Raw genomic sequence first — 21,119 nt, 5'->3', positions numbered from 1 at the left:
CGTCAGCGACAGGATTCGAACCTGTGCCCACGAATGGAATTGATATCGAATATGTTCCATAGAAGGTTCGAGTCAATCGCCTTAACCACTCGGCCACACTGACTTTGTTGTTTATTTGACTTCACTATTGACTACATCACCTCTGCAAATCCTATTAGTGATGTATAACCCTAACTATTTGTAGTAGAGATCACTCCATTTCATCAGTGACACATACTAGTTCTCGAATACCAGCACAACGACTGCGCCATCTGCGCTTAGAGATACATCGAGTATTGGCATCACACTTTCTTTGGCCCCTTGATGACGCAGAGATATCTCGAGGTCCTACAACTAAATAGTTTATCCCCCACAAATTCAAAACTCAGACGCGCCCCATACGTGATAACATGGAATCATCCTCCTCGTCGCCCTGATATATGTATATCATTTCCCTGCAAGTCCAAATCTTGGAAATGTTGACCTTGTTAATTGCGGGTGTTACAGCAGAGGGGTGCAAAACGTTATTAAGGATGGAGGTCGACTCAGCGCCGACTGGTTTGGCATGAGTTTGCAGTCCTCTGTAAGCTCCGCATGTACACTCTTTTTAGCAGGCCAGGTATTATAGTAACAGAATATCTACTCCATTTTCCAGAATTATATCTTATGGACAACCCGTGACTATCAGGGTTGAAGTATAGTATTTATTCTCGGGAGTACGGAGAATATATCTAGCAACGACAATACATGGTTACAGCTAGTAAAAACAGCCTCTAAGAGCAGCAGTTGTTTCTTGATTACTACAAGCATCTATGTGGCTTTGGGTAGGAAGTTGTCATCCGTAGGGAAAGGAAATGGACATAGACAAGGTCTGACTCGGTTTTGAGAGAGAGGTACACAGATCTTTCCACCTAGGACAACCAAAAACAGAGAAGAGTACTGTCAGCGACAAGATGTCTGCACCCGCGAACGGAATTGACTAAATAACGAATATTTAGATGGCTCAAGTCAATAGTTCGGCCACACTGATTTTTATGATAAACAATGATGAAAAAAAGGCATATATGATACTTTTTGGCCATCTGATATGAGATCGACCCTCCTCTGGCAATCTTTGCTATTTCTTAAGCTTGCCTTTCTTTCGTTCAGGCTTCTTAATATACCACTGGTCGTTTGGAGTCCGAGTATGTTTTCTCTTAGGCTTTACTCTCCTGCCATTATCTTTTTTAGGAAGCAATTGGAAAGCTCGACATATGATCTTTCTAAGAAATTTTCGAAGACCATCCTTACTGCCTTGTCAGTATTGGGTGAGAAAGATATAGTCCTCAGTCAGTCATCCCTAGGATAGACAATGTACGAAACGTGATGGAGACGTACCACGGTGATAGTCTCCATGCATAAGACCGTCCTGTCCGCTGTCATGTATCTCGAATCGGATAAGGCATACTCTTTCCACAGTTGCCCAAAGAAATCTCGAGCAGAAGCCATGCAATGATAATTTAACATAAAATAACATCCAAATCTTCAATTCATAGTTCCCGCTGTATGCTCACAGTATATTAACGTGGCTGGCTTTCTAGGGTCTGGACATGATGAGGAGTATGTTACACGGGAAAAATCAGAAGATTACAATTCGACCTGCTTTGCTCAAATTTAGACTAAATACACTTTTCAGTACGAAGACTGCACCAAGTAAGGTTATAGTGCCAGTGCTAGCAGTAGAGAGGAGCTTGAGGAGTGAGAATTCATTGAGAGCGTACCCGGTGATTGGGGCATCAATGGGATAGTAAGAATGCAATAGATCTTCAGAAAGAATCGTGAAGGAAACACTAAATTTTAGTCAGTCTTTTGATGATATAGCCGTACCTGAAATATTGTCGTGCGTTTTGCGAACTTATACGGGTATAAACAATTTACGTGATATGAGGCGGCTCAAAACAATATTGATTTGCCAAGACAATGGATTTAAATCTAAAATAGCAATCAGGACTGGGGAGTCCCTTCTAGTATGTCAACCAATATTTACCCTCTAATATATTTCTCAGTGTATTGCTTATGAGGTACTATGTAGCCACTTGATATTTGATTTTGTTGTTGAATCAGCTGTACAGTATAGATACCACAAAGGCCTGCCACCCGACTAACCAGGCCTGGCTAGACACCTGCCTCAGGCGGCGACAAGCTCCATTCGATCTCCGCAACTCTGTGTGCTATCGTCAACGTCCGATGGTCGGTCGGATCCAAGGTCCCCATCCTCCTCAATGCAACCACACCAGTGATTACAATTATTCTGACCATCTGATGGAGTCAGAAAACTCCTTCTTTTATGCGCGTTCCTACAATGGCACCCGGTCCTTTTAGAAGAAAGCCTTTAGGGGTCGATGTACCCCGCACGCCTGTCTGGGAATCGCCGCCTCCCATTGCCGCCTTATTCGTGATCCGCTTCGATATCAAGGCTGGGTAAGTTCGATATGGTCATTCTAACAACATCGTGTTGACCGCAGAGAACTATGTAGTTATGTGGTATCCTGGAAGCGTACAGTCCCTGGAGGTGAGTGATACTTAAATCTCGCGACCATGTTGTTCTCTCCGCTTGAACTTGGCTAACTCAATCGAATGCTAGCTGAGGTTGAAGGAATTGTCGAATACAAATCACTACCCTCTGGTCTACACAATGTTTCAGAAGACCTAGTGTACGTTTGAAAATGCCGCTCACGATATCATCATGTTCATAGTCGTTCTAGGTATTTCGTACACGAACAATATGCTGGTATCAGCGCTTTTATCAACCAGCCTGCAGAAGAAGCTGAGCGAAATGCGAAGATGTTTTCTGTTGGTGTCCTAGTACCCTTGAGCTCTGGAAGGCTAGGTAAAAGCTGGCGACATGCCCCGAAACTCAGGGAATTGGCGCAGTAAGCTAACCCCTTCTATATTGCCTGCGGCGTTTCACGTCTGTTCTGACCTGTTTGACTTGCAGAATCTATGCCCTAGACATGTCTCATACAGAACCGCTATTGAAGTACTGGGAAACTTATGAGATCCGGGAAAGCGACTTGTCCGGCGTGCCTCCAGATTCTCCTTTGGAATCTCCTCTCAGCCTTCGCTTGAGGGCGCATGGAGAGCGACCGGATCACTCACTTAGAAACCGCGCATTTAGTGACGCTATTGTGCTGGAAACGCCCAGGCCGGCCCTGACGCCATTTCATCCAGCTTCATCCCTTCCTGAATTCCTTGATTGTTTTGGTCCCCTCATATACCCATTGTATAGAGCAACATTACTCCGCAAGAAAATACTTTTCATGACCGAGGCACCCGTTTATATGCCTTGTAACTACGGTAAGCCCTATCCTACTATCTTTTAACATCTCTGCTGACATATAGTAGTATACGATCTGTCTCTGCTAGCTTCCTTACCTAATTCACTTGTTCCCTTGCTCCCGCCGACCGGTATACCTAGTCTGCGACCGCGGCCGCTATTCAACGTTGGCATTCATGATATCCCGTATCTTTCTTCATTGGCAGGTGTCCCAGCCAACGCCCAGCCAGATGCTTCTTGGATTGCCTGTAGCACAGATAGCGTGCTAACCATGAAATCTGAGCTCTTCGATGTACTTGTTTCGTTACCTCCACCTTATTCTAAGGATGCAGCCGAGAAAGTGTTTCCAAAGATATCCATATTGCCGACATCAACCGCGAAGCACAACACACCTCAAGCTGTTCATTTAAAGGCAACCCAGCGGGATGCGCGCCGCTATGCCACGCTTCGCAAGGGCTTGCGTCAAGTTGCCTCGAGCGACAATGGCCAACCTGGAGAGGAGGACGATTCTGATGCTGCGTCAACATATTCATCCAGTCCCATCGTTGAGTCCATCTCTTGGACCCGGCTAGCGTACACCTCCTTTATCTGGTGGGCATCGGCTGGTGAGAAGCGTGATGGGTTATCAGAAGAGGAGGAGGAAGAACATCAGATCCAGCAAGATACACAGCTTTTAGCGAGTGTGGAACATCCAACTAGCCCGCCTTCAGGATCTGTCGGCCGTAGTAGCTTGCAACCATCAGATACCTCTTACGAACCTCCTGAAATTGCCATTGTGGCATACTTCCGTCGTATGACTACACAGATCTTCGTCACCCTATCCGATGCAATCGCTCGACACGACAGTCAGAATGCACCGGACGAAGAAGTGGAGCCTAATGATGATGATCATATTCCTTACGAAGACGATCCGGGCGATGACCTTGAACCCCCTGTCACCATAGGCCGCCAATCTACTCAAGAAGATGATAGGTCTCCATTACTTCAAGAGGAGGCTTCCAGCTCTCCACATAGCGATGACGAACCGATCAAGATCACCACAGAAGATATGGCTGAGATGGGTCTTGACGTCTGGAGTGCAGCAGATCGTATTTTTGTCGAGGAGCTGGTCCGCTGTTGGTGGAATCGCAAGGCATATGTGGACAGTGCTCGTATACGATGCTGTGGGATTTCCATTCTTTGAATTCATTCAGGGTATATAGTCATTCATATACGGGATTGAAGCAATTGCCATATTATCCCCAAAGAGCTGCTTCATAATTAACTCCTTTGTATAGTCCTCTTATCTGCCTCGACGTATTCTGGATGCTGTTCCTGACCAGAGTAGTTACCTAGCATGTCGTACAGTCCAATCTGAAGCTATCTTTCAGCGTCCCACCATGAACCTCTGCATTTATCTCACCTCACCCTCTAGGTGATACCAGATCGCTGTGCAATGACGCAAAGATTCACTCTTCTAATGAGGGCAGCCATCAAAATGAGAGGTCGATTAACGCTGCCAGCAGAAAATAGAGTACTAGGTATAAATTCGCACTTGGTATGTCGGTGTGCAATAATTCAAGGGAATATTCACCTTCCAAGAAGCGCCTCCTATAGAGCGTCACGTGACTTTATAGTAGCCCTTGATCAAATAATATATAAAAGAAGCAGCATGAAACCATATCGAGTGAAAGATGCTTGGTTTGATCTAGTATATTACTAGTAGTTGCTATATTTAGTAAAGTAATCTTTGTTAATTTGATCTAGGGTTACTCGTCAAGGGGATACACTGCAACTCGACTGTTGTCCAATCCTACAGGTCGTATATCATGGGCAATGTTCACACGGGGTTCACGATCGTATCTTACTTTTACGTGGCGAGGGCAATTACATAGGCAAGGTGGTGGCCCTGGGGAGTAAGTATATAAGCCAGAGCATCTCTCTGATATATGGTTGAGGTTTTGAGAATGCTACTATGAGGCCTCAAGAAACTCGATAATTTCTAGCAAACGTCAACTGCAGTATCCGCTATTTCGTGGACTAAGATAAGTTGTAATATTTATAGACAAGTTTTGGATAGTAAGCCCAATTCAGTGTAACGGGATAAATCGGTCTTCCTACGAGCCAATAATCGGTCACGAAACGGATTAAAGAAGCGAAAATCGTGCGCCAACTGCATGATGAGTATCCTTACAATTCTCCTCAACACGTTGAGCAGCCGCTGCCCCAGGTATAGGAATAATCGCACCACAACCACCAGTACTCGAAGGTACTCGGATCCACGCCAGATCCAACTGCGCAGGTGTGGCACCTCGACACTTGCCGATCACTCTGAGCTTATCAATAAGATTGAGATTCTTGGAGAAATTCCGCCCCGATCTCGTCAGCAAAACTTGATATTCGCCAGCGTGTTGCTTTCCATGTCAAAAAATGGAACCTCGCCGGTGGCTGAAACCGACCAAAGATACGACGAATATCCTTCAGCTTAGTAGAACATGATCAGCCAAGAAACCATACCCCAACGAGGCATATGCAAGAATCGGAATACTCCACTCCCTGCAAACGTCCGCCGCCTTATTAGTGAGGATATCGGTGCTCCATAACGAGAATTTGACCTCAACAACACTGATAGGGCATACGGCGTGCGCACGACGGATAGTCGCCGCGTCTACTAGTAGTAAGTACCTCAGATAGACCCGGGAGTTAAGTACCAGTTTTAGTGACGGATATACAGCAGGCCACGGAGCCGGGCTTAGGAATAACTGGGGGTATAATAAGAATCCCTGCTCTCTTGATAATATTCTTGTATTAGATATCCGATAATAGGCTAGGTCAAGTGCGCTAAGTAGTTCGAGAACTGACAGTCATGCAGGTAGGAGCGCCATAACCAGTGGAATGGCACCTTTGCCATGGGTATAATTGGCTGAGCTGTGTCTTTATTGGAGGGCCTGGAACAGATGTTTCCGACTAAAATCAGTTCGTGTATCGCATATCGCCAACGGAATTTCATCTGGCGCAGGGCTTAAGCTGTACATCCTAAGCAAAATGGATGGTCTTATGAGTTCTCACTGCGTTAGGAATTATCACAGCCTGTGCCAGGGAGCAGGCCCACCGTGTATACCATCTAAAGGTTAAGAAGACCTATTCAAGTATCCGCAGCATACCTTTAGGTACCCATGGTGTCAACCTTTTTCATTCACCTTAGAAAATCACATATTTACATTCTAAACGAGATATATATACAAGTGGACAAAGGAAAAATAGTAAATAGTTTAATGAACATCGTAGGAAATGAGTGGAATGCCTGTGCATGGTGCAAAAAAGAAAGTATAAAAGGAAGTCGAGATTCCTTGTTCTAAACTTCCCATCATCATGTGTCACAAAAAGGATATGCCGAAACCCATCGGGCAGAAGAGATGTAGACGAAATTATCGTAAAGGCGAGCCAGAACACCCAAAAGACACTGAGTGGTGATTAAGAGCTCCGTTAAATTGCTATCGGAAAAAAAGAAATAAATAAAACCTCCCAGAACGCCATTCCCCTTGGAGCACCAGGGTATCATAAGTTATCCAGAGTTAATAAATGCTTCTGTCCAAATCGTCGTAAACATCTATCAGGCTATGTAATGTGAGATAAGTGTTACCGGTGGAACATCCTGACTGGCGCACTCATGTCCCTTCGACTTCGTATCTCACTGTACCTTCCATCTGGATTCTGAACGGCAGGAATCCGACGCGCCGCTCTAACGGGAGTCACACCCATGCCACCAGCGCGTAACGTACTTTCGTTGGCACTGACAGATCTCTTCATATTGTTGGTTCGGCCCCGCCTTGCCCGGATCTGTGCCAGGGCTTCCTCTCGGTCAATAGGTGTTCCCGGGACGCCGAGCAAGTGGTCTGGTTCCACGCTTTCATTCCGCAATGGTATTCTCCTGACGCTATCATGCCCATCAACATTGCCTTCTAACCGATGTTGCTCAGGTACTTCAGAGTCCCATGGCACGTCACTAGTAGCGGGTGAAGGACGGACCTTAGAGGGGGAGAGCGGAGCACGGGCTTGGATCTCATGGACTGTTTCAAAAGGTGTCTCGTCCCATGGTACGTCGTACTTCGCAAGTGGGCTAGTGACTTGTGGTTGGGGGGTCGACTGGTTCTCAGTGATAAGCTGAGGAAGCTCTACAATATCATGCTCCAGCTTCTTCGTTGGTGACCTTCGGACAGGAGATGGAATTGTATGAAAAGTTCCAGTGGCGGGTGAGAATGTTATAGTAGTTTCCTCTGTCTGTGGCTGATCTTCTGTTTCAGGCTCTTCAGCGGACTCGATAGAATGACCAGAACTTTTACCGGGAGAAAGTGGGAAATTTTCAACACGCGGTTTGGCGCCTGCATGTTCATCTTTGTCGATGTGTTCGCCGGGGCTAGCGGGTTTCTTGGTTGCATGTTGTGTCGTATCTTGAATATGGCTCTTTTCTCGCTCTTCTTCGATACGACAAGTGCATCGTTTGAACATGCATTCAACTTTCAGGAACTCTATCATATCTTCCGCGTTGACCCTCAGCTGTCGTTCAGATTCTAACTTTATTTGTAATTCGTGAATATCGTCGCCTTTCGCTTCCGGCGAATCCAAATTCTGGATTTCGTTCCGAGGTGTAACATCGGAGACCCTTGGCCTCTTTGGAGGAGTGTCTTGGGCAACAGAATGGTTGAAACGGCTTTGCAATGGCGTACCATCGGATTCTTCTGCCGATCGTTTCGGTCTTCGAGGCGTAGGCGTTTGGAGGAATGCAAGGTCGCCTTCTGCTAGTGATAGTCTTCCAACATCTCCTTTGTGCATCTCCTGGGCACGTGCTTCTAGAGTATCCACATGGCTGTTCGCTTCTGCCGTTCGCAAGCGTCCTTTCAATACCTCCATTTCCTCCATCAGACCCGCGAGTGTGTACGCACGCTCGAACGCCTCCTGCTTCGCCTTTTCTTTCGCTTCTCGCTCTGACTGGACCTCATCCTTTAATACTTTGGCCTCAGATCTCGCCTGTTTTAATTCTTCCTGAGCTTTTACCAATACAGATCCTGCACGAAAAGCCTCTTTTCTTGCTTTCCGTATTTCCTTCTCAAATACTGCTCTTTCGTGGGCTTGTCGTGTCTTTGCAGTTTGTAGTTCTTCGAGCAACGATTCGAGTCTCTCACTGATGCGACGCTCACGAGACTGGGCTTCTGAGAGTTGAGCAGAAACATTGGCCAGTGCGGACTCCGCCTCCTCACGGCCTAGAATGGCACGTTGAAGCGCCGCCGAGTTTCCGGCAGATGACTGTGTTGATGGCGCTGCTGGACTGTTCCCTCGGGATAAATTGTTCAAATACGCAACCTTGGCTTGGACATCCGATAAACCTCTAGGCTTCCGTTGCATATTGCGTACGTCATTAGGTAACGTTGGTGAGTTGGGAAACGCCTGCTGATTCAGGCGCTCCGGTGAAAGAGGGTTCAGCGCTTTCGTTGGGCTTGACAGAGGATTATTGAATACCTTTGAGGGGCTAGACATGACGCTTGATGGGGAATCCATGCTCCAGTACTATATATTATGCGATTAGTAGACTGAAAGATTTCCCCGGTTGGGCATGACAGTCTGCCGTGGGAGAAGGAGTATTAATGAAAAACAAGTCCCGTCGTTAATCGATCGTTGTGGAGGTGTTCGGTTGATCCCTATCGGTGACGCACCCACAACAACGCCTCTTAGCTTGTTTATTACCCATCCACGGCATGTCATGTGACTGTTGCCCTTGACTACCAGTCTTTGCCGAACGTGGTCTAGAGATATCATGTGGAATGTGGTGACGTTAAACCATAATTGGAAGCGAGGATCCCACCTGGTCCGTGCATTTCTTGATGCCTCTATCGCTTGCAATACTACTAGCAGTACTTCCTTTTAAATCTGTATAGGGTTTCTTCCTCGGAGATAGATATACTCGCACTTGGAATAGTTCTCATATCTATCAATACAATACCAGCTTCTACCGGATCTTCAACATGTATGTACTTTATGGCCATCAAGTTATCTGTTCAAAGTGTGTGCTAATAATGTTACTGTGCGCACTAAAGTTTCTGGTTAAGCATGCATGAAATCATTACCCTTCAACTAGGGCAGCGGGCCAATTACTTGGCAACTCATTTTTGGAACCTCCAGGTATATGTCATTCACATTAATGGCCTATATACATTCCATCCAGCACTGCTCTAATGACTCGGTAATAACAGGAGTCCTATTTTACCTACAATGGAGAAGAGGAATCTCTTGTGGACCATGACGTTCATTTTCGTCCTGGTGTGGGCGCAGACGGGACAGAAACCTTCACCCCTAGGACAGTAATATATGATTTAAAAGGTGCTTTTGGTACTCTTCGAAAGTATAACGCACTATATGAATTGACAGAGGATGCAAACCTCGGCCAAGGCTTGTGGGATGGGAAAGAAGTCATACAACAACAGACACCGATCTCTCAAAGTGACTACCAGAAGAAACTAGATGCAGGGCTCCCTGCTCCCAAACTCACAACCGAAACAGTTCGGTACTGGTCTGACTATAATCGCCTCTTTTATCACCCCCGCTCGATCGTTCAATTGAATGATTATGAGCTGCACAGCAAGATCATGCCTTTCGAAGATTGGAATGTCGGAGAAGACTTGTTTAGTGACCTTGACAAAGAGCATGATCTTCTTGATAGAGATGTGAGACCATTTGCGGAGGAATGTGATCAATTACGTGCAATTCAGTTGTTCACAAGTTCTGATGATGCTTGGGGTGGTTTCTCTGCTAGATATGTCGACAGGCTGCGAGATGAATTCGGTAAAAAGTCTGTCTGGGTCTGGGCAATTGAAGGTGGATCAAAGGTGCCTCGTGTGAGTTATTCTTCTCTTATCTCTGCCATATGCCTAATGTTGCTCCTTATCTCAGCAAACTCAACTTAAACGGGATATGAACAAAGCCCGGACTATATACAGCATCTCTCCCCAATCATCACTGTATACTCCAATTATTGATCCGCCCAGCCACACCCCAAGCAAAGTGTATTTCGACCCGCAGTCTGAATGGCATACCACTGCACTTATCAGCTCAGCTATGGAAAGCGTTACACTTCCAACCCGTCTTCGGCAATTCCATGACTTCGAGTCCTCTTTAGCCGGTGATGACAGCACTCACAAGATTTTTGAGTTGCAATCCTCCGTCACCGCGGACAATGGAATCAACGAACAGCACCTACCTGTTAAAGGGCCTGTGACTGAAACAAGTGCCTCGGAACAGGGAGTAGTGAAATCTCAGGCAGAATTTGAATTGGACTTTACCTATGATAGGCATGGAAGTAGCAACTCACATATATTCAACCAGATTCAGGTTTGGCGTGGAACCAACCCTGACCAGGACGATGAGTCCGTTCCTCAAGAGGATCTTGGCCTCTCTCGGAAGCAGCGTTACTACGATTCGGCCCCGATGTTCCAAAGGTGAGAGCCAGCGTAACAGTTTATACGTGATTGATAACCTCAGTCTAACATGAAACAGCTTCCACGCGCCCCTGGCATTCCCCATTCTTGACAGCTACCCCAGTCATATGTTCCCAGCAGCCAAGCAAAACAAGATAAATGTTCTCGCAGCCCTTACTGCATCCTCCCGGACAGCGGAAAGAATCAAGGTGTTGGAGGCAGTTGCTGGGCGAATAATTGGCGTTGATGAACGTGAAACACTCGTCAATGGATTGGGGGAGATTAGAGAATCCTACGAGACCGGATGGATGAGTGATTCGGATTTTGATGACGAATAGTGGCTTGAACATAAAGCATATGGAACATTTCATTTGTGCTAAAATGCTAAAAATACACCTTGATAATATGTAAAGAGAGTTCTACTACGATATACTCCTACTGGTTATAAGTAAAGTCATCCTTATGGGCCCGTGATCTGCAGGGACCACAGGTGCAAACACGACCGAGTTTGGGGATGTTTGCATCCCTAGATCCCCAAACGTGTCCTCTCCAAAAGTTTCCCTTTGATACTTCGGCATCACAACTTATTACTCATGCTTACTGCCAGGTGGCCAGTAGTTCAGTGCGTGATCGCGTTCTGGATGGCTTGACTAACTTAAATTCATGTATGGCGCTTTCCCTACTTCCAATCCAGCCGACTTTCTTCCCTTGCTGACTCGTTCTTATAGATTACCACAAGTTTGCCTCTACCGGCACTTTTGAGTGCATTTCGGCATTTGCTCCAAACCCATTCGCACATATTCTAGAAATTTGTCTAGACCTGTCAGATAGTTTTGTTTGTACTTGAGAAACTACTCACATCTCCAAAGTAAAGAGCTCCATATGCAAGCAACTGAAAGGTGGGGTGATTGACCATTTAAATACAACAGATATATAGACAATGGCTCCCAAACTACGACATGCTGCACCGCGATTATTTACATCCTCTCCGGTTCTTTCCGTCTTGATAGTGCCTTTCTTGCTGTTCTTCCTTGCCTTTCCCGCACCCGCTGCTGCTGCTGGATCCGCAGTGATCGGTATTGATGTGGGCACAGAATATCTCAAAGCGGTGCTTGTGAAACCGGGAATTCCATTGGAGATCGTCCTAACAAAAGACTCGAAACGTAAGGAGTCTGCTGCTGTTGCATTCAAACCCACCAGAGATAATGCGCCGTTCCCTGAGAGATTCTACGGCGGTGACGCGCTGGCACTCGCTGCACGGTATCCAGACGATGTCTACGCAAATTTGAAAACATTGCTGGGAGTTCCCTTCAACAATGATGGGAACGAAGCGGTTCAAACATTCCTTAGCAGGTATCCCGCGTTGAAGCTAGAAAACGCTGCTGGGCGTGGAACCGTCGGATTTCGAAGCAATAGGCTTGGCGAGGAAGAAAGGAAGGATATCTTCCTTGTTGAGGAGCTTTTGGCGATGCAGTTGAAGCAGGTCAAAGTCAACGCCGACAATCTTGCCGGGAAAGGCTCAGATATCAGAGATGTGGTGATCACGTATCCCTCCTTTTACACGTCTGAGGAGAAGAGAAGTCTAGAGCTGGCGGCGGAATTAGCGGGTCTGAATGTCGACGCATTTATTAGTGAAGGTCTCGCTGTTGGATTGAATTATGCGACCAGTCGTCAGTTCCCCAGTGTTTCCAACGGACAGAAGCCCGAGTATCATGTCGTCTACGATATGGGTGCGGGTTCCACAACCGCCACCGTCCTTCGTTTCCAAAGTCGCTCGGTGAAGGATGTTGGAAAGTTCAATAAGACAATTCAGGAGGTCCATGTTCTAGGAACAGGCTGGGATAAGACCCTCGGTGGGGATTCTCTGAATGATCTCGTGGTCGGGGACATGATCACGAACTTGGTCCAGGACAAGAAATTGAAAGATCGTGTCGCACCATCCGATATCGCTTCTCATGGCAAGACCATGGCGCGGCTTTGGAAGGATGCTGAGAAAGTTCGCCAGGTTCTGAGCGCCAACACTGAAACTGGAGCCTCTTTCGAAAACCTCTATGAGGAAGACTTCAATTTCAAGTACCGCATCACCCGCTCTACATTTGAGCGGCTTGCAGAACAGCATATTGCCCGGGTGGGACAGCCTCTCGAGCAAGCTCTAGCGGCTGCTGGGTTACAGTTGAACGATATTGATTCTGTCATCTTGCACGGTGGAGCTATCCGTACCCCATTTGTCCAGAAGGAGCTGGAGCGGGTTTGCGGAGCGTCCAACAAACTTAGAACCAGCGTTAACGCAGACGAGGCTGCTGTTTTCGGTGCTGCCTTTAAGGGGGCTGCCCTCAGCCCTAGCTTCCGCGTCAAGGATATCCGGGCCCACGACGTCTCTGGTTATCCCGTCCTGCTAAAGTGGCCTTCTGAATCTCGGGAGAGACAGCAGAAGCTGTTCACTCCCACTTCCCAAGTTGGCCCTGAGAAGCAAGTCACGGTGAAGAACCTTGAAGATTTTGAGTTCAGTTTCTACCAGCAAATTCCCTTGGAGGGCAATGTGGTTGAGTCACCAGTCTTGGGTGTGCAGACGCAAAATCTTACGGCATCTGTCACCAAATTGAAGGAGAGCTTTGGCTGCTCGCCTGCAAACATCACCACCAAGTTCTCTATTCGGCTGAGCCCTGTTGATGGTCTTCCCGAGGTTGTCAGTGGCGCCGTGAGTTGCGAAGTGGAAAACACTAAGACGGGAAGTGTTGTTGAAGATGTCAAAGGCTTCTTCGGCCTGGGTTCTAAGAAGGAGCAAGCTCCTCTTAACGAAGATGGAGAGCCTAGCGAGTCGATCACTCTGGAGCCTGAGGAGCCCCAAGCCTCGACAACCTCAGCCAGCGACGCTACTTCCACCACCTCTGCTAAAGAAAACAAGAAGGCTTCACCCCAGACCAATGTGGAGACTATTCCCATTCGCTTCACGTCGTCGCCTCTAGGGATTCCTGCCCTATCCAAGACCGAGCTTGGCCGTGTAAAATCACGTTTGGCCGCGTTTGATGCCTCGGACCGTGATCGTGTCCTACGCGAAGAGGCTTTAAATGAGCTGGAGTCGTTCATCTACCGAAGCCGTGACCTTATAGATGATGAGGAGTTCGCCAAGGTAATCAAACCAGATCAGTTGGCAGCCCTACAGGAGAAGGCCGCTGCCGCTAGTGATTGGCTTTATGACGACGGCGAAAATGCAAAGACATCAGAATTCCAAGAAAGACTCAAGGCCCTGAAGGACATTGTCAATCCTGCGCTTAAAAGAAAACAAGAAAACGCCGCTCGCCCAGCTCGTATTGAGCTTTTACAGGATGTGTTGAAGAACGCTAAGACTGTCCTGGACCTCATGGAGAAGCAAGTCAAGCAGGACGAAGACCTGTACTCTTCGTCTTTATCTGCATCCTCTACTAGTGAAGAAGCTTCATCAGCTACTTCATCTATTGAGCCATCTTCAACTGCCGACCCTCTTGAAGACCTGGATGAAGACCCATACTCGTCCACAGCATCCCAAACCACCTCAACCACCTCAACGACCAAACCCACGGGTCCAAAGTACTCGATCTTCCAGCCATCTGACCTTGCCAGTTTGGCTCAAATATTTGAATCCACCAACACTTGGTTCGAAACCCAATTTGCTCTTCAGGAGAAACTGGCCGAATCTGATGACGCAGTTTTGACTGTGGCCGAGCTTGATATCCGTCTCAAGGAGCTTGAGCGCACCATGAACCGTATTTATGAAAAGATGGGTGCAGCGGCAGCCAAGTCCGGAAAGGACCAGTCGAAGAAGAACGGCAAGAAGGCCAAGTCCGAGAAGGCCCAGAAAGAGAAGCCACAGCAGGAGAACGAACAGAAACAAAAGGCCAATGTCAAGGATGAACTGTAATATTATTTGCAGACTAAATGATGGAGTTCGGCTTGAGCGCTATTTTCTGTGTTCACATTGTCTCTCTTTTCTCTTCCAGGTCTACTTCTTTCGGAACTACACATTTCACTCATCATGAAGGGCCATCTCTCTTCATCATTTTGGACCCTTTCATGGCCATGACCATGATATTGGTGCGCCTTATTGTTATGCTTAGCATCATCTGCCCTACCCAAGACAAGGGCTGTAAACTAGTTAGAATATACTGTCAATGCAAAAAAGAGAAGACAAAGCAACACAGTCATGCCGTTATTATTTGTTCAATATTCATACAAGTAATATTATTCTGATATAAATCTCATAGTCACAAGGTACAGTTGGCATAACCATCCAACCAATGCGGGTATATGTATATACAATCGCTTGACGATAATCAAAAGTAACAAATGTTGTTTCAACGTATAACAGGAGGAGATAATTGAAGGAAACATTCGAACGCCGACCTCAACTTAACCAGAAGCTCAGGGATTCGGGGCGAATGACTAGAGCCAATCCAATAATCATACCGTGCCCATAGGGGCAATCAGATAGCGCAGCAATCAACCATGTCCACATAATGACGGTCCAGTGAGAGGAGACAACATGGCAAACGATATAGACCAGCCTCCCAGCTAGACCACGGGCACATTGGCTCCATTCAGGATAGATCCATATCAACCTCTTCGCGCCTACGAAGGAAGGTGGGTTCTTCAAAATCATCAACATCAATAATCGTTTGTGTCTTCATGGCAACAAACTGACGTCGCTGCTGCCCTAGACTTGGTGTGAGGATAGTACGGCCAGGCACCGGGTCCATCCCTGTACCCATGTCCAAGAAGTTCTGCCAGTTTGTCTCCGCATGAGTCGGCATTTCATCGAACGTATCTTCGAGATCATCTTCGGCACAGTCGTATGATCGCTTCTGTGCGGTTGTCTGAACCGACTCAATCGATTCCTGGCTACTTGATGGGAGAGAGAAAGCATCTCCGTCATCGGTGATGAGTTGATCCATTTTATTATAGGACAGCGAGGAGGTATGAGACATGGGTTGAGTTGCAGATTCGGCTGAGTTCATCATGCCGCAGAAGGGTGCCAGTTCGGGATAGGCTGTTGGACCTCCGACGATCGGGGTCTCTTTCGTATAGAGAGTTGGCTTGTCCTTCGAATAGGGGATTCGGGTTTTGTACCCTTCTGCGACTGATTTGCGAACGCGCATGCCGACTGAAAGTAGCGATGCTTGGATCTTTGCATCAACGGCGGGGGTGGGGGAGGATGTGGTGGTGGAGTAGTGGGTATAAGATAAGTGAGGGGCACTGGAGCTACCAGCGTGATCTGTTTCTGTTGTTGCGGGGAAGAAGGAGGTTATCGGTGGTTGGAATCGTCTGCGTTTGGACGACAGATCATTATCTTTAGTCGTGTTCTGAAGTGATGGAGGCATATTTGGTGTATTTTGATTGTTGACGATAGGTTATAGAAATTTTTGTTCTTTCTTCTTTTAAACCTTTCTTTTGCTCTTTTATCAGGTCCACTAGGCGGCCGATCCACTTAGACGCTAACGTGTGGGAGCAATAGAAATTTTAAGAGAGAATGCAGGCTATGACAAGTCGACAACTGGAATGGAAAAAGAGAAAAAGATGATGACGGAAATGGGAGGCTGGGCGGCGGAAAACGCGACGCGGGTGACGCGCATAGGCACGTGTCGCTCCCATATCCAATATATCTTCTTTGGGACATGACTAGGGGTTTCATTTGTGAATCAGGGAACGACTTCTGCGTCCTGCACTATGCAGTCTGGCTAGTAATTTTATTCGGTATTGCTTATTCGTAAACTGGTCAAAAAGGTTACAATAGAACGATGTCCCAATCAAGAATCAAAGGTATCAGACAGGTAGTGGATGAGATCTGCTACAAGGATACAAGGACATATATATTCTCAACAAAAAGTCTCACAAATGTAAATTCAAGAACAAGATACTGCTCTATTACAGCGACCAAGTCTATAGTATAAACCATGGGCTATCTCCACATATATACACCGAGCCTTAGCCATTATTTCCTCTTCTGCCGCCACGCTTCTGTCGGTCTTGATGGGCCTTCAATACGTTGCGAGTTTCCACAAGACTCCTCTTTCCTTTGTTTCTTGCTTTGCCGAGGGTCATGAAGATATTCTTTCTGCGAGCCTTCTCCTTATTCGTAGTACTCTTACCCTGTTCCACCTTACGCTCCTTTCTCTTTGCGGTGATACTCTTATGCTCAGCACGATCAGTCTTCCCTTCCTTAGCATGGGCAATTCGTTCTTCACGAGTTGCTTTTCCGGCGGACAGCGCAGCCAGACCCTCAATCTCTTCAGCCGTCAGAGGATCGTCCTTGTGTCGAGAAGCGTTAGTCTGACCACGGCGACCCTTGGCGCCTGGGATAAGTGCGTCAACAGCTGCTTGAGTACGTAACTCTTGGAGTTTCGCCAAGTCGGCCGGCGTAAGAATACGTGTGGTTGCGATGTTTGCAATATTTGGCTTTTGGGCCTCTGTCTTATCCTGCGCGGTCTCAGAGTTGACATTTTCTTCATTATTGGCATCCTGCTTAGCCTTCTTGGACGGGCGTGCGTCCTTCTCATCGTCGGAGTCGCTAAGATCGATTTCAGCATCACTCTGGACATCGATCCAGCCACCGGAATCATCGCTGTCCTCATCGTCTTCCACATTCCAAGCCTCCCAGTCGGCTGCTTCATCCTCCTCTTCCTCACCGTCTTCTGCATCAGAGGGAAGCCCCTTTTCAGCCCTCCTCTTCTTGCGCTCTTCCTCCTTCCACTGCTCGAGGAGCTCCAAGCCCTCGATGCCACCGGTCTCTTCTTGTCCAAATCGCTTCTCCTGCTTTTCTCCTGAGCGTAGACCGATAGATGCCTCTTTGCCGCGGTCACGTCTTTTCAGCATTTCCGGATTAAGGTCTCTGTAGAGACCAAGTAGACCTCTGGCTGCCATCACAACGCCTTTATCCTTACTCTTTCTATACATAACGAGATCTTGTAGTAAAGTCTCATTCATTGCAAGTGGTTGTCGCGCACAAATCTCTCTGATGGCATTGAGACCAGCGGTAGCAACCAATGATGAAGATGCTTCAGATACGAACTCATTCGCAATCTTCTGAATGAGCGGCTCAAGCACATCTGGAGGAACCAAATCATGCGACGCTTGCGCTAGCGATGCCAAGAATGAAGTCACCGAAGGTTGCCGTGGAGTGAGATATTTCTGGAAATAAGAGTAGAGCTGCATTATATGCAGCTTATGCAATCCGACAAGGCGAGTGACAAGTTGCAGAACCTGAAGCTTTTGCTCTAGATTGAGCTTGGACTTGGAATTTTGCAGATGCTTGGAAAACAAAGTTTCCGCGAAGCCTTGGGGATCGTGTAGAAGATGTAGAGCAGAGAAATTCAATGGGTGTGGTTGGTTCTTCTTGCGCTCCTTTCTCTTGACAGTCGCTTTCGCCTTCTCTACAGCGCGAGACTTCTTCCTGGTCTTTTTGTTGATACCGACCTGATGTTTGACCTTACCAAGGTCTATAGCCTCTTCGTCACTGCTCTCATCCTCCATTTCCTCACGCTCCTGATCTCCACCCAGGAAAAAACGAACACCACCGATAATGACCTTCTCGTTCTCCGATAAGCTAGCTTCCTTCATGACTTCAACAGTTTTCGCATCGGACCAGATTTGCCGTTTCCATAATTCACGAATGAGCTTGATGGCCCATAGACCCTTGGACGAGACACGATCTGATGTCACTAAGTTATAAAGGACAGTCTGCATGGTGCGGTTAAGCTTGTGGTTTGTTGTCTTCGCGTTCGAAGTACGAAGATCCATTAGAATCTTTTGGAAGATCAATGCTCGTAACGTTTTGCTGGGTGTCGTAATGAGAATAGGAAACAAGGTCTGGAGTAATCTGCAGCCATAATATTCAGCAACGGAATAAACCCAGTCTGTGAATGATATTAACATACGTTGCAGAGTCAAGAAGCTCCTTCTTTTTGAGCAGTACTAGACTCCCCACGATCTTCTCTCGAAGTTCCGGTTCCAAGACTAAATGATGCTGCGTCAAGATGTCCATGAGCTGCTGAGGAAAGTCCTTGGTAATGTCTGGGTAACAGTCGGCAACGTGAGCAACAAAGTCGATCAGCTCGCGCAAGGAGATAATGCCCGTATCGGTGGCCGACGCCGGTGCTGCCATGAAAATTTCTCGGTGACTCTCATACTGATAATGTTGAGCACGAAAATCTTCAATGTAAGATCTGCAACACAATGCATTTTTAGCAAACTATTGATAGCTATAGCCATTTCTGAGTGCCCGCGATTGACTTACTTTGGGTCTCTTCGAATTTTATGTTGTAGATTGGGCCTGAAGGATGAGTTAGTGGCAAGAGAAATCTTCAACATTCGGACGGAGATGACAGTTAAGGACTCACAGGTCGGCCTCGACCTTTTCCAAGGCTCCCAACTTCCTTTTTACCATTTTGATAAAATATTTTCACCAGTCACTCAAAAGTACGTGGTGGAAGAATTGAGGAGAGGGAAATTGGGGGGGGGGGGGGGGGGGGGGGGGGTGAGGTGGTAGTGCTCACGTTTGATAACAGATCCGAACTTTTTTTCTCTCCACGGGATCGGGCCAGCCTATCGATAAGCGACAAACGTTTGGAGCAGAGTCGCTCTGCGCAAGACATCTACGATCTGTCTATCTCTTGTAGAGCAACTGAAAACAATAGTCTAAGACATTTAGGTTAAAAGGCACTCTTGTTCCTTAGACCTACGCGTTAGGGTAAAGTTGAGCCGCGACCTATGGCTTGCGGCTAAGACAAATTACGTTGGTCGTCATCAAGACGGAGCAACCTATGGAAATTTGAAAAGTTCTTTTTTTCGTTGAACAAAAATAAAAGGTACCGACTTAAAAGCCCAAGGTCTTCATGATCGCATCTCAGCTACTATAGAAGAAAGCCGTCCCATTCTCGTTTTGGATTTTGCTCCCTCCAGTGACTGTTTGGAGGTATGTACAGTCGCGCAGATGCATGCCAATCGACTGAATCCTATAGAACCCCCCGTCCACTCCAGTACAAATAGAAACAGGACCAAACGGAGAATACGCCCAACATTATCCCTTTACCGGTTGCTCTTGGCAACACGCTCAAGCTCGTCCTTCTTCTTGATGGCATAGGAGTTCGAGCTTCCCTTGGCAGCGTTGATAAGCTCTTCAGCGAGGCACTCAGCAATGCTCTTGATGTTACGGAAAGAGGCCTCACGGGCACCGATGGTCAAGAGGGCAATGGACTGGTTGACACGGCGGAGGGGAGAAACATCAACGGCCTGACGACGGACGGTACCGGCGGAACCGATACGGGTGCTGTCTTCACGGGGACCGCAGTTGACAATGGCATCAACGGCGACCTGGAGGGGGTTCTGGTCGGTCATGATGTGGATCTGCGGTAGTTGTTAGTTTCTGGTGTCTGAGGTATCGGCTAGTCCACCATCAAAGATGCACGTACGATCTCGAAAGCGTGAGCAACGATGCGCACAGCCATGAGCTTCTTGCCGTTGTTGCGGCCGTTCATCATGAGCGAGTTGGTCAGACGCTCAATGATGGGGCACTGAGCCTTGCGGAAACGCTTGGCGGCATAACGACCGGCGGAGTGAGGAAGGTAGACGGGGTTACGAATCTGGATGTAGTCGCTATGTGCGTAGATTCGAGTCAGCAAATTCCATTCCGTATGTGCATCCTATTCCACATCTCTTTCCCTCAGTTTATTCCTCCCCCTGATTGTCGCATCATTTCCCATCCCAAATTGAACCAGGCGACGCTTGTACGGACGCGGTATTATCGTAGCACAGAAAATCGCAAAGAATTGGGAAGCACCTACGTCAAGGAAATGTCCCTGATCTCAACATCCTCGTAGCTCCACTTGTTGAAGAGCTTCACGGTTCCCATCTCCGCGACAGCCTCCTTGGGGAGGACCTGGAAGGCCGCAGTGTTTTCGACCTCGACTTCCCCGTGGTCAGACATTATGGACGCCGAATGCACCTGTTGTCGAGGGAGGGATTCGTAAAAGGTGACGGGCGGTGTCGTTGGGTGAGCGTTCAACGTCGACGATAGCAGTCGGTCGGCTGAAATGTTTCCTTTGGCTGCCAGGAAAATCGAGGTGCGCTCGCTTAGCTCTGTGGACACGTTAGGGCACTGGCCCAACACCAATCATGTATCTCACGTCATGTGATAGAAACGCTAGTGGTGCCCAGAACACTAAACCAGATTTGGATTACATAGAGATTGCAGTGCCACTTCCCGAATGAGAAAGTAGTCCTATCATGGAACGTTTGAAACGCAGCTGTATCTATTCTCGTACTACTACTTGACCCATATGTACAGTACAATCAAAAGGGTGTTAGTCTCCTTTCCAATGTATACTAACCATTTTCAGGTACAGTCT

The 21,119-nt window shown here is 47.3% G+C and overlaps 7 protein-coding genes and 1 non-coding gene across 8 annotated transcripts; 3 read left to right on the top strand and 5 right to left on the bottom strand.

The window, feature by feature from the left end:
• Positions 1–103, bottom strand: BDV37DRAFT_t140. Its single transcript has one exon. It is a non-coding gene; the product is annotated as a tRNA-Ser (tRNA).
• A 2,111-nt stretch (positions 104–2,214) lies between these two features.
• On the top strand, positions 2,215–4,653 carry BDV37DRAFT_251978 (uncharacterized protein). Its single transcript, XM_032082361.1, has 6 exons — positions 2,215–2,439; positions 2,496–2,530; positions 2,603–2,672; positions 2,724–2,891; positions 2,957–3,315; positions 3,364–4,653. The coding sequence occupies exons 1-6, from the start codon at positions 2,306–2,308 to the stop codon at positions 4,476–4,478; spliced, it is 1,881 nt and encodes a 626-aa protein (XP_031940071.1). The 5' UTR covers positions 2,215–2,305; the 3' UTR covers positions 4,479–4,653.
• Positions 4,654–6,524: 1,871 nt separating this feature from the next.
• BDV37DRAFT_251977 (uncharacterized protein) lies at positions 6,525–8,946 on the bottom strand. The gene has a single exon (XM_032082360.1). The coding sequence runs from the start codon at positions 8,828–8,830 to the stop codon at positions 6,914–6,916; it is 1,917 nt and encodes a 638-aa protein (XP_031940070.1). The 5' UTR covers positions 8,831–8,946; the 3' UTR covers positions 6,525–6,913.
• A 433-nt stretch (positions 8,947–9,379) lies between these two features.
• Positions 9,380–11,091, top strand: BDV37DRAFT_295016 (misato family protein; the record flags this gene model as incomplete). Its single annotated transcript, XM_032089768.1, has 4 exons — positions 9,380–9,451; positions 9,523–10,164; positions 10,220–10,764; positions 10,823–11,091. The coding sequence occupies 4 exons, from the start codon at positions 9,380–9,382 to the stop codon at positions 11,079–11,081; spliced, it is 1,518 nt and encodes a 505-aa protein (XP_031940069.1). The 3' UTR covers positions 11,082–11,091.
• Positions 11,092–11,328: 237 nt separating this feature from the next.
• On the top strand, positions 11,329–14,979 carry BDV37DRAFT_153677 (Hsp70 family protein). The gene is made up of 3 exons (XM_032079026.1): positions 11,329–11,408; positions 11,472–11,611; positions 11,673–14,979. Exon 3 carries the CDS (start codon positions 11,684–11,686, stop codon positions 14,639–14,641), a length of 2,958 nt encoding a protein of 985 aa, XP_031940068.1. The 5' UTR covers positions 11,329–11,408; positions 11,472–11,611; positions 11,673–11,683; the 3' UTR covers positions 14,642–14,979.
• BDV37DRAFT_153678 (uncharacterized protein) lies at positions 14,980–16,322 on the bottom strand. The gene has a single exon (XM_032079027.1). The coding sequence runs from the start codon at positions 16,095–16,097 to the stop codon at positions 15,318–15,320; it is 780 nt and encodes a 259-aa protein (XP_031940067.1). The 5' UTR covers positions 16,098–16,322; the 3' UTR covers positions 14,980–15,317.
• A 264-nt stretch (positions 16,323–16,586) lies between these two features.
• On the bottom strand, positions 16,587–19,223 carry BDV37DRAFT_153670 (SDA1 family protein). Its single transcript, XM_032079025.1, has 4 exons — positions 19,113–19,223; positions 19,010–19,045; positions 18,651–18,938; positions 16,587–18,592 (listed from the first exon to the last, which is right to left on the bottom strand). The coding sequence occupies exons 1-4, from the start codon at positions 19,157–19,159 to the stop codon at positions 16,702–16,704; spliced, it is 2,262 nt and encodes a 753-aa protein (XP_031940066.1). The 5' UTR covers positions 19,160–19,223; the 3' UTR covers positions 16,587–16,701.
• A 313-nt stretch (positions 19,224–19,536) lies between these two features.
• Positions 19,537–20,782, bottom strand: BDV37DRAFT_251972 (40S ribosomal protein uS7). The gene is made up of 3 exons (XM_032082359.1): positions 20,556–20,782; positions 20,184–20,367; positions 19,537–20,118 (listed from the first exon to the last, which is right to left on the bottom strand). Exons 1-3 carry the CDS (start codon positions 20,696–20,698, stop codon positions 19,801–19,803), a joined length of 645 nt encoding a protein of 214 aa, XP_031940065.1. The 5' UTR covers positions 20,699–20,782; the 3' UTR covers positions 19,537–19,800.
• Positions 20,783–21,119: the final 337 nt, after the last annotated feature.

This window comes from Aspergillus pseudonomiae, assembly GCF_009193645.1.
Source record: "Aspergillus pseudonomiae strain CBS 119388 unplaced genomic scaffold BDV37scaffold_47, whole genome shotgun sequence".
NCBI lineage: Eukaryota > Fungi > Ascomycota > Eurotiomycetes > Eurotiales > Aspergillaceae > Aspergillus > Aspergillus pseudonomiae.
Note: the sequence above shows the minus strand (reverse complement) of the source record. Positions and strands in the feature narration are given on the sequence as shown.

Coding starts and splice junctions, on each gene's coding strand:
- BDV37DRAFT_251978 (XM_032082361.1), top strand. CDS start 2,306: ATGCGCGTTCCTACAATGGCACCCGGTCCTTTTAGAAGAAAGCCTTTA. Junction 2,440..2,495: donor CGCTTCGATATCAAGGCTGG/GTAAGTTCGATA, acceptor AGAACTATGTAG/TTATGTGGTATCCTGGAAGC. Junction 2,531..2,602: donor GAAGCGTACAGTCCCTGGAG/GTGAGTGATACT, acceptor ATCGAATGCTAG/CTGAGGTTGAAGGAATTGTC.
- BDV37DRAFT_251977 (XM_032082360.1), bottom strand. CDS start 8,830: ATGGATTCCCCATCAAGCGTCATGTCTAGCCCCTCAAAGGTATTCAAT.
- BDV37DRAFT_153677 (XM_032079026.1), top strand. CDS start 11,684: ATGGCTCCCAAACTACGACATGCTGCACCGCGATTATTTACATCCTCT.
- BDV37DRAFT_153678 (XM_032079027.1), bottom strand. CDS start 16,097: ATGCCTCCATCACTTCAGAACACGACTAAAGATAATGATCTGTCGTCC.
- BDV37DRAFT_153670 (XM_032079025.1), bottom strand. CDS start 19,159: ATGGTAAAAAGGAAGTTGGGAGCCTTGGAAAAGGTCGAGGCCGACCT. Junction 19,046..19,112: donor GAAAAGGTCGAGGCCGACCT/GTGAGTCCTTAA, acceptor CTCATCCTTCAG/GCCCAATCTACAACATAAAA. Junction 18,593..18,650: donor GAGCTTCTTGACTCTGCAAC/GTATGTTAATAT, acceptor TTATGGCTGCAG/ATTACTCCAGACCTTGTTTC.
- BDV37DRAFT_251972 (XM_032082359.1), bottom strand. CDS start 20,698: ATGTCTGACCACGGGGAAGTCGAGGTCGAAAACACTGCGGCCTTCCAG. Junction 20,368..20,555: donor ATCAGGGACATTTCCTTGAC/GTAGGTGCTTCC, acceptor CTACGCACATAG/CGACTACATCCAGATTCGTA. Junction 20,119..20,183: donor TTGCTCACGCTTTCGAGATC/GTACGTGCATCT, acceptor CAACTACCGCAG/ATCCACATCATGACCGACCA.